This window comes from Argiope bruennichi, chromosome 5 (assembly GCF_947563725.1).
Source record: "Argiope bruennichi chromosome 5, qqArgBrue1.1, whole genome shotgun sequence".
Taxonomy (NCBI): Eukaryota; Metazoa; Arthropoda; class Arachnida; order Araneae; family Araneidae; genus Argiope; species Argiope bruennichi.
Genome location: NC_079155.1, coordinates 2,834,549 through 2,846,625, shown reverse-complemented (window position 1 = coordinate 2,846,625; position 12,077 = coordinate 2,834,549). Strand labels below are relative to the sequence as shown.

The 12,077-nt window shown below is 28.3% G+C and overlaps 1 protein-coding gene across 2 annotated transcripts in view; it reads left to right on the top strand.

Moving 5' to 3' along the window:
• LOC129968617 (peroxisomal ATPase PEX6-like) overlaps window positions 1-12,077 on the top strand; it is an 88,139-nt gene that overhangs the window by 15,734 nt on the left and 60,328 nt on the right. For both annotated transcript variants that reach the window (XM_056082694.1, XM_056082693.1), the window contains 5 exons: window positions 3,580-3,673; window positions 4,525-4,673; window positions 7,265-7,376; window positions 8,210-8,282; window positions 8,367-8,441. In XM_056082694.1, coding sequence (XP_055938669.1) covers window positions 3,580-3,673; window positions 4,525-4,673; window positions 7,265-7,376; window positions 8,210-8,282; window positions 8,367-8,441 — 503 coding nt within the window. The remainder of the gene's footprint in view (window positions 1-3,579; window positions 3,674-4,524; window positions 4,674-7,264; window positions 7,377-8,209; window positions 8,283-8,366; window positions 8,442-12,077) is intronic.

The window sequence follows — 12,077 nt, the reverse complement described above, 5'->3', positions numbered from 1 at the left end:
AACTCAAAAACTATTTGAGCTAAACAACTGAAATTTGGTATACCATTTTTACACCAATTTTGTTGATTTCTATCAAATTTTGATTAAAATCAATTCAGAGGAAGTCTTATTTGTCTGGCTGTAAATTAACATAACTAAAAACAAAGAGATCTAAATAGATGAAATTTGGTGCACAGATTTAACATCTAAAATGTAGACACCTATCAAATTTTGAGTCAAATCTAACAATGTGTTGACTATCTTTTGGTCTGTACTTTGAAACATATTAATGCAATAATTCAAAAATCCAATGCCTTAAATATATCAGTTTTGGTATGGAATTTTGTGTTTACCAGAGATGTAGTTTGTGTAAAATTTTTGTTTCAGTTGGATTGAAAAAATGCATTTAAAACCCAGATTCGTTTTTTTTTTTAATGCTTTTTAACCGGGTGTCAGAGATTAATTACCAAGAGTCACACGATGGATTCTGTAAGAATGCTAAATTCTCACCAGATGTTTATATTTTGTAACTATTATATGCCAATGCCACGCAAGGCATTCTCCGGGATAACACTTTTAAGAGTAAGATGATAAAGTTTTGGAAAAACCACTTCCATTGGTTTACTTTACTATTTTTTTGCATTTTTATTTGAAATATGTTCATGATCCTTATTCTTTAAAAGTTTTCATGAATTTTTTTCTTCAATAAGAGTGGATATTCTGGTGACTTGATGCATGAAAAGATCTTTATCCATTTTTTTCTCTCGAAAAATGTTTTTAAAAATTTGTTTTAGATATTGGGAAATTATTCGTATTAGTTCTAAATATAATTATTGAAATTACTTGTACATGTGGCAAGTACTTGCCATCATGTAAAAAAAAATTTAGTTTTGTAAATTATGCAAATGATTGATTAAAAAAAGATACAATTAATAATATTTCCTTAATCGTGCATCTGATTTTCCTGTACTCTGTATGTGCTTCAAATTGTGACTTCTTGAAAATTTTAGGTTCAGGTCATAGATAATGGTTGTAATTTAATGAAAAAATTATTGGAATCCATAAATATTTACAGCAGAAAATGTAGTTGTTACCTTCTTTCTTAACTAAATCAAAATAAAAATATTTTTAAAACAGAAGGTGTAATCTTATTTGGTAGTAAACAAAATGAAAGTTAAATGTTTAATGCAAATGTGACTTAATTTTAAAAATTAAGAATTAATAAATGAAATAAATATTAAAACTTTTATTGAACTTGGATTTAATGGTTTTTTTCAATATTAATGTAGTATCAATCATATAATTTAAGACTGGAAATTAGTAAAATTTGAATCTCTTCTACGTTATAGGTAAATTAATATAGTCTTATAATAACTTCTTAACTGACATTTTTTGTTTTTAGAAATTAATTTTTGATATAATGTAAGTGTAAATGTCTGAAAAGGAATTAAAAGTTTTAATGGATTTATGGATTTTTCTCTGATATAATTTATTAACTATCATTTGAGAATTGAGAATAAACTTGGGAACATTTCTCACACACATAGTGAGATTATGAACATTGACACATTTCATATCTTTCACATGGATTTCAATATTTTCAAAATCAAATTTTATTGTTTGTATGGATGATTAATTTTTTTAATGTAATAATTCTATAGTATATTTAATAACTCAAGCACTTTTTATATAAATTTATTCATTTTATCATCCTGTTAATCAAAGTTATTTTATTTCTCTCTGTTTTTGGCATAATTCATCTATACTTATATAAAGCTCAATGTGTGTGTTAGCGCTCTACAGGCCAGAGCGTTTGACCTACAGCTACCAAATTTGGTACATGTATACCCTTGTAGGTCGGGAATGTACACCTGGGGTTCATTTTTTTTTGAATTTTTAATTAGAATTTTAATTGTTAATTAAAAACTAACTTTACCGCCAAAAATTTTTTTTCATTTTCCCCACTGCCAAATGAAGTAAGGCTTCAGTTTTTTTTTCTTTTTTCCCAACAGTAACGAGGCTAGGGTTAACATTTTTCGGCGGATTATTTCAAACGATTCTGTTTATTTTCTTAATGTTTGATGCATTTAAGATTAAACGTTGTTAATTAATTGATCTTTCAGATTCATTCTGAAAGTACTTTTCAATTAAAATAAAACAGAATAAAGGAAATTAAAAATTTCTAATCTGCATAGCGTTACCCCAACAGGCGTAGAAAAATTCACGCATTTGCGTTACCGTAACTGGCTTTGAAAATTCACGCATGCACATTTTGTTCTGCTTGTTTATATCTATTTTCAACGGAAGCGGAATTGATTGAAATTATTTTTAGGTTAGTTCTATGCTTTTGTAATTAAATTGTATTTATGTTAGTTTAAGTTCATCGTTTTTTAAGTAATTTTTTTAACCTGTTTTGGGCCGATTATTTTAAAAGATTCTGTTTATTTTCTTAGTGTTTGATGCATTTAAAATTAAACATTGTTAATTAATATACCTGCTCAAGATGAATCTGAAAAAATTTTGTTGACAAATTCTTGAGATATTACATAAATTAAGAAAGATATTCTTTAGTGCTCATAAGGTTTAAATGCTCAGTGACTCTATTTTCAGTAATCATATTACAAAAAAAAAAAAATGCTTTATTTCAGTAAAAAAATATTATTATATTAATTGCAGATTAATCATTTCCACTTTAATTTAAAGCATAAATTCTACGGGAGCTAACAGAAAATTAGAGAGATACAGAATACATTATGACTGAAGGCCTTTATAATATTATGAGTGAATTGAAATTTGAAGTTTTAAAATATTTTAATGAAGAAGCTATTAAAGTGGGAATTACATAAAATATTTAAATATCAAAATTTTAACGAGCATTAAGATTGGCTAACCGGCTGGTTGTCAAAGGCGGCTACTTATTTATAAAGTTCAACATTTTTGTTGAACCTATGTCAAGTTTATACATAATGCTTATACATATGCTGGTGTCAAGTTTATACATAATGAAATAAAAATGTTTTTATCACACTTCTATAAATCAATAATTTTAATTAAGACAAATTTTATCACATTATTAGCAGTTTCAAACTGATGCAAATGTGCTAATATTTTATAACAGGAAGGAAGCAAAAATATCTGTAGAAAGGGTTAAAAAATCAACAAAATATAGAAAGCTTGTTTCTTGGAAAGTAAAATTTTCCTACTTCAGAAAGTATAAATAAATAGTATGTATTAATGTTAAAATAACAAAGGCTTGAAGTTGGGTTTACATCTTTGCCATTCTATTCTTAAAGCATTTCAAATTATATGTTTCAGTGATAAATGCAGAATCTCATCATTTTCCCCTGTATGTTATACTAACTTTTTAATTCATATATGGGAAGTTTTATTTACTTTTTAACATTGTCAGTCAGAGAATGAAGGAAATTTATTTTTCTCATATTTCCCTGAATTTGCTTCATTTTAGTTATGTATGTGCATCATTAAATTTATTTGCTGTGTAGTTAATTTTTAATGCATAGAATTTTTTATTATTATTGAAAGATGTTCTAAGTTTGTGTAAATTTTTCAATTAAAACTGAATGAATATATTTTTTACAGATGGCCTGTTGTATATTTTCGTATTTCAAACATAGAAGGAGAACCTTCCCCCCATGGTTATGTGATGAGTAAAAAGACTACTCGTTTATATCAGGTAAATTATTCTTGTTTGTTTATTCCTCTAGTTACAGATTTGTACTAATATTTAATATAATTGTAGAAGATATTACATTAATAAAAGAAAATTATTGTTATATGTTCTCAGTCTCTGTTATTATATTTGTTTCTTTAAATATTAGTTAAATGAATAAGAAAGGAGCAAAAGATTAATATCACTCTCATGAAATAAATAAATCTAAATAATTTAATGATAATTAAATAATAGAATAATTTAATCTAATAAAATAATTCTAAATAATTTAATGTATTTTTTAAAAACTGTGGTAAGAAGTTTCAAAATAATAAATTTTGGTATACTAATGAGCTGTTGTCAACAAATCATATTTGCTAATTAAAATATAATTCATAGCAAAAGTAATATGATGTCCAATTTGATGTAAATATAATAATTAATTTTAAGGTAGTTTGATATTTATTTAAAGTTGCATTATTTTAACTTTTAAAATGCATAAATGAATATACATATTAAAAATATATGATCTTGCTTTTATTTAATGTCTGAAATCTTATTGCTAGCATTATTTTTCTTAATGCTTGGTATGGCTATTTATATTCACTATAAAATCTGTTTAACTCGATTGAAAATATATTTCATGATTTCAATCTTTCAGATTCTTATTGCCTTTTAATAATAAATCAAAATATTATTAAATGTAACATTTTTATTTTACTGCAAGTTTTTTACATGTTTATTATTGTAGTGCATTATTAATAGACTCTGTATTTATCTAATTCAACAGCTTTTGCAGCATTAAGTTTTAAAAATGTCATTTTTTTTTTTCATTATTAAACTTAGCAATGAAATCATGTTTGAATATTTCTTAGTTAGGAATCAAGCAAAGTTATGTCCCACTTACCATGGAAGCATATTATTCATCATTTCCTATTCATCCTGTCTGGGAATCCATTCCTGAAGGTCTTTCCCATTACATTACACTCCTCCAAGATCTGATTCTACCTTTCTTGAAACTTCAGTAAGTTATTAATGAATATATAATATTTCTTGCTTTTGTTATCTGAGTCAAAATTCTTGAATGTTATTAATCATGTATAACATTTGAATCTATTACTGACCCTGACTTGAGTGCACCTATCATTGTAAGAAACAGGCAAATTGTTTGAATTATTGCAATATTCCCCCCCCCATTCTTACTGTTGATTGTTTATTCTGTTATGAGAGGATGATGAAATATTTCAATGCTGAATGAGTTAAATGTAATTTATCTATCTGATTAATAGATTGAAAGCAATAAAAACAAAAAAAGAAACTTGATTGATTGGTTATTGCTGTTACTGAATTCATTTGCCTTTAGTAATATGCAAATTTGTCTATATTCAAGTTAATTTTCATTTGTAAGCAGAACTCTGGGGGGGGGGGAATTGAGACAACATCTGAAAATTCTTAAATAAAAATGTATCTTTATTCTTTAACAAAAAGAAATGGGTATTTGTAAACCTTTGTTTATTAATAGTTATAGTGCACATTAGCTGTCTGAGCATTTTTAGAAATAAATTGCATGAATTCGTCATATATTAATGAAAAAAATTACTCAGGGCTACATTTTTCTTATGTCCGGAATTTTTTCTAACTATTGGCTGCCTTTGGCGAATTGTTCACCCAGATTATTGAATTTTTAAAGCAGTTAAACGAATAATATGGATTGCATTTTTAAAAAAATTCTCAATGTCTTATTTGATATGACTAAAAGACATGAATGACATTGAATTAGTCTATTACAAATTACTGAATTGCAAATTAAGAAATGTTTGTACTATTAAATAAAAGTGGAATTGAAATCCTACTTGGAGGTAATGTACTTGGTAATCCTACTTGGAAGGCTTGCTTTTAATCTTAATTTTAACTCTTGCAAAGTAAGTGACTTGGTATATTTTAATGGATGAGTATGAATTTCATCATTAACATTTGTTTCAGATTGAAACTAAAATAAATTTTAAAAACTATTAAAAATACAAAAATTATATGGAAATAAAATTTATATTATTTTAAAAAGGCAATTCTTTGAATTTTTAGATGATGTTAAAAGAATTTTTTTGTGAGATAATAATTTTGGAAGTGAATGAACATTCATATCTTCTAAAAGCAAGTCATAATGATTATTTTAGTTTAGTTTCGTTTGAAAGGTTTTTGAGATTGTTGTTAATTTCATTTGCAATATAGTGATAAGTTATTTAGCAATTCTTCATCTGGCGAGAGTTAAGCCTACTTTCATGCTTGACTAATCATCTTAGCTTCTTTGACATATTCTTTCTTTTGACTGAAGGGAGTGTTTGGTAACATAACAAGTCTACATTCAAAGAATTCTAATAATATTTTGCTGTTTTGTTTGTTATATAAGCAAAGTGTTTATTAGTTAAGTTATTTAGAATTAAGTGCAACAGTAAAAACATTCAGTGAAGCAATCTGAATGATGCTTTATTAACATTTGATTGTTGGCATTCAATAATAAATTATAAGAGCAATTTACACACATTGTCATATACGTTAGTATTATATATATATATTGAATGTAATGACTTCAAATATAAAAACAGTTTCCCTCCCCTAGTTCTAATTTTAGTTGATTTATAAAATATTTTAAACTATTAAGCAAATTTTTCCTCAAACAGAAAAATCACATGAAAAAAAGAAGAAGAAGAAGGGGAAAAAAAAAAAAGCATTAATATTTGTTCTTGCACAAAAATCCTATGATGTGTATTAATAAAAGTAAATCAATATGATACCATGGATTTGGTTAAAGAGAAGATTAAGTTTACAAATATCGGTGGATAATCTGTCACATAAAATATCTTTTCTTCTTGTACTTGTAAGTTAACAGAATAAAACATTTGATAAGCTAAGAATGACTTACCGAAGAGAACACAGCCACTGAAGATAGAAATGTCATTTGTGAAGCCCTAAATCTTGCTTTTGCTGCATGTAAGTGAGATTATGATTAATGTTTGTTAAAGTAGGATAGCCCTTTATTGCATTTTTGAATTACCATGCTTATATGTACATGCACCGATATACAGGTATATAATTAATTTTAAAAAAATCCTAGACACAAGATATTTTAAAGCACTAGAATTTATGGAAATTTTAATCACATTTTTTCAGTGCTCTATTTGTAATTTATACATAAGAATGTAAAAATAAATAAATTTAATCATTAAGAATATTTTGATGATTTTATATAATTATTGTTGAATTTTCTAAATACAAATTGTGTGAAAGTCTCAGTAAATGTTCATTTTTTAAAATTTGATAATGGTAATAAAAATGAGAAATTTAACTTAATAATTTCAGCTTTTTAATGACGAATATTTATAATATGCTTAGTTTTGTAGTAATGAGTCGTTATTTGTTATAAAAAATATTTTAATTTGCATAATTAAATTTTCTGAAATCTATTTCAGAATAGCATCTAGTACTAGTATCATACTAGGGTAAATGCCTTTTTGAAAACAAATACAATAAAAATGCAAATGTAAAATATTTTTATGTATATATTTAAAAAAAATAACTATTATTCTTTAATAAAATATGTGTTTTTTATTTCTATAGGAATGAAAAATGTCATTTAAGTGGTAATATTTTATTTTCGGGACCATCATGCTGTGGTAAAACGACAGTCATTAAAGCTGTTTGTAGAAGTCTTAATCTTCATTTATTTCAGGTAAAAATGTTTATTTTAAATGTGATTTAATAAATTTAAATCTTGTGACTTTCTAAATTTTTAAAAATGTAATTTAGCTATGAGAAATGAATAAATAATTTTTGCCACTTAAAAAAAAAAGAAAAAAAGAATGGAATAGTCTTTTCCCCCAAATTAAAGGAAACAGAATAAGGTTTATTTTCATGAATGACATTTGTGACAACTTGACAGTTGTTTTGAAATAAATTTACAAATTCATATAAGAAATAATGTATCTGATATTTATACACCAAGTTTTAGTTACCTTGTTTCTTGGTTTTGAATTGAATTATTTGATGATGGGTGGGCTTGTTGCATGAAACTTACCATAATGGAGCCTATTTTCCATGAGCTCATAACTCCTGTGATGTATGGATAATTCATGTGTACTCATCTATCCACATTATTAAGTGTGTGACATTTCTTACAGGTTTCAGAAAATATAGCATAGCTGTCAATTTTTCATTAATAAAGAAATGTTGTAAAATAATCTCATGTTTATTAGGCAGCCGTAGATTAGACCTTGTACGGAAGCAAACAAACAAATGAAAAAAAAAAACAAAAAACTTTTTACTATATTACTACATTTTATTATTTTACTATATTTATTTTTTATATTACAGTATTGAACTCAATACACAAATATTTTTGGAAAAATGTTAAATTTTTAAATATTTTTATATTTCAAAATATTTCTTCAAATTTAGAGAAAGCTAGAGAAGTCATTAACTTTTATAAATTTCTTTCATTTTTTTACTTTCTTATTTAAAGGGATTAATTGCATTTACTTTATGCTATTGTGTTGTTTTTTTCAGGTCAGTTGCCATGAATTAGTTGGGGAAATATCAGCTGTTATTGAAGCAAGATTTAAAAATAAAATTGATAAAGGTTACTTCCCACTTAAAAATGTATTTCTATATGCTTCTTTATTACTAATCAGCATATAGATGTATTATATGTTTTTTTTTTCAGGTATGACATTTGCTCCTTGTGTAATACTTTTGAAAAATATTCATCTTGTTGGGAAGGAAAGAGAAGCAAGTGAAGGTATGTTTATTTATTGATTTTTTTTTGTGTAAGCCTAAGAAGCTTTTAAATTATTTTTGTCAGGAATCACGATTTTAATATTTTTGATTGTAATATTTCTTGTGGTTTTTAACATAAAAAAAATGGCTGCCTTAACTGTTAGTTTAATAATTATAGAAATTCATTCTGGATATGTGGAATAAATACAGCAACATTCAATTGTGAAATGTGCATCCACAAAATCAGATTTCTATACTTGATTTCCACATTTTTTAATGACTGAATTATTTGTAAATATTTTAACAGGATGTGCAGCCTCTTAAAAAATACTAAACATCCTCACTCCTGTAAAATCTCTGTACATGCATGTACAAAGATGGTCATTTATTTATTTGGCTAGCGTACTTAAAAAGGGCTGAATCTTTGCAGCAGTTTATTATTATGCACACTTTTTTAATTCTGATACATTTGCAGTATTTGTAAGTTACACGAATTAGTCTTTGTTAGTTTGACAGCAGTTGAAATCCATGCCAAGTGTATTAAGTTAATAGTATTTTGGAAATTATTTGGGACAAGTTTCATTTCTTATAAAATTCATATTTGCATAAGGATTTCTTGCTTGAAACTGATTTCATCTGCATTTTGTTACAAAGGGAGGTTCACCTTGATTAGTCTTAATTGATTTGACAGTGTGATCATCTGTATTTTTTTTTCTGTACCATCACATATTTTTTGTTTTGAGTTTGAACTGTTAGAAATACTCAATTGTATGAACTTTCTACTGTTACTTGCATTTGAAAAAATGGATATTGTTCCTAGAAAAAGAAATTATTACTCTAATTCAGCATATCTCTATAATTATGAGAGATATTGCTACAGAAGTGTTTCCAGGATAAAAAATTAGCAAAATGAGGTTGGGACAATTTCTCCAAAATGAAAGAGCAAGTGTGAAAGCAAATTTAAGACACCTCTGACAGACAAATTTCCTATGCAAGATAGTGAATTACATTTCGACAAAACAAGTGCAGATCTTACAAGTAAAAGAATTATTGGCTGTTGATGGGTATGCTGATATTCATTAACAGTATGACAAAGGCTTATTGAAGCAGGTGAGGAGCAGGAACATTTCCAAAAACAATTATCAATACTTACTGTAAAAACCTTTTCTTTCGCGTGGGATTTCTTTGGTGTGAGCGATAGAGACAGTGATCACTACTTTTTAGTCCCAAAATTTTTATTCACAGGTTCATAAGGGACACAGCCCAGATTACGTCACAAAATTATGAAAATATTACAAGAAACAACATCACGATCTAGCAGAGCGACCTTACTCTGCTGCCTCTCAGCCAGTTCTCTCCCTCTCCCTCTTTCTCCCCCCCCACTTCCGTTAGGCAAGCGGGGTTACTCTCAGGGGTGAGAAGTTTTGCCAAAATTGGCATGTCTTACACGCCCCACCTAAGCATAAAATCAACCCACAGTGGCTGATTTTATTACATTCATGAATAATATATAAATATACAAAAACACTATAACCTACTTATAAAAATCAAAAACAAATAAATTCAAAAAGATAAAAACTAATATAACATGTATACTGGTTTCATACATATACAAATATCAAAAATACAGACATAACTTTTTTTTTTGTACAAGTGATGAATTATTTCAGTTGTGATAGAGCATCCGCACCTCGATGCTGTACACCAGGTCTATGTGTGATGGAATGATTCCACCTTTGTAGAGCTAGAGCCCAACGGGTTAGCTTTGGACTTTTAGGAGTGGTTTGGTTCAGATATTTAAGAGGATTGTGATCAGATATAATCTCCACCTTAGCACCATAAATCCACTTATCGAATTTATTCAGACTATATAGCCCTGCCCAAGCCTCTTTCTCAATGCTTGCCCAGTTCTTTTGTGCAGCGTTGAATTTTTGGCTGGCAAAAGCTATTGGTTTGTAAGACCCGTCAGCATCTTGCTGAGTTAAACAGCATCCTACACCATGATCAGACGCATCACAGTGTATCTGGAATGGCAAGTTGGCATCAGGGGTAGCAAGACTTGTTACCTCACAGAGTAATTCTTTCAGTTTCTCAAACGAATTTTGTTCTTCTTCCCCCCAACCTACCTTGTTTGGCTTATTCTTCTTGGTTAATTCTGTGAGTGGAGTGGATATTTCCGCAAATTTTGGTATATATGTGCGGTAAAATCCCATTAATCCTAATACGGACCTGACCTCTTTTTTAGTGGTAGGTCTAAATAATTTCTGTATTGCTAGAATTTTGTCTTTATCCAGACCATGTCTACCTCCACATATAATATGGCCTAAATATTTTATTTGTTTGGTGGCGAAAGTACATTTATCCAGCCGTACAGAAAATCCTAATTCATCTAATTCTGTCAGTATAAGTTTTAAATGAAACAGATGCTCTTTAAAAGATCTAGAATAAATGACTACATCATCCATGTACGCCTGCACATACTCTGAATGAGATTTCAAGGCACGGTTCATTTCACGTTGAAAAGTACCAGATGCTCCCGCCAGACCGAAAGGCATAGTCTTCCACTGATACATGGCATTATGAGTAGCAAACGCCATCAACCGTTTACTTTCCTCATCCATTTTTATTTGCCAATATCCCTTTAAAAGATCTAAGCTACTTAACCAATGGCCTGACCCTGCAGTGAATATCACTTCTTGCAAATCTTTCATGGGAAAGACTGGAACTTTGGTGACTGCATTTAATGCTCTAAAATCAATGCACATTCTCATTGAAGAATCCTTTTTAGCAACGCAAACAATTGGATGAGCGATTTCGGATACCGAAGGTTCTATCAAGTCTAACTCTAAAAGTTCTTGAACTTGATGTTCAACTTCCTTTCTGTATGCAATAGGAACACTATAACAATGAGGCTTTTTCTGTACCGTATTGGGCAATAGTTCAATTTTATGAGTGCCAACCGCAGCTGGTTGCACGGGTTTAGTAAAAATGCGTTTAAATTTTACGATTAAATTTTTAAGAGTTTCTAATTGAGAATTGTCTAAATGTTTAATTTTAAGATTATCAAGAATTTCGATAAATTTAGATTCTTTGGTAGCGGTTGGTAAAGTTTCAACATGCCCAAATTCTTTTTCTTCCTCAAAAATGACATTTACAGAGTTAGCACTAGCTATGTAATGTTTTAACTTATTTTGATGAATGTGCTTGGTAGACCCATCCGACATTTTAACTGAAAAAGAATGGGGATTACATTTCTCAACGATAGTTGCAGGACCTTGCCATCTGGCGAATAATTTATTAGTCGAATCAGGTATTAATACTATCACCTGATCTCCAACTTTGTACACTCGGTTAGACGATCTTAAATTGTGATAATACGCCGCATTTTCCTGTTGTACTGCTGAAACAAGCTTAGCCTGCTCTGCAGCCTTCTCTATTTTTGTTTTTAAATTTTCCAGGTATTTGGAAACGGAAGTACTATTTAATTGTACATTATTAAATTTTCCTGTCCAAGTAGATTTTAGGATAGACAAAGGACCTTGTGGTTGTTTACCACAGAGTAACTGAAATGGCGACACACCTGTAGTTGAATGAGGTATTTCTCTGTACGCCCACAGCACATAAGGAATTTGTAAATGCCATCCCCTACCTTCTTCCC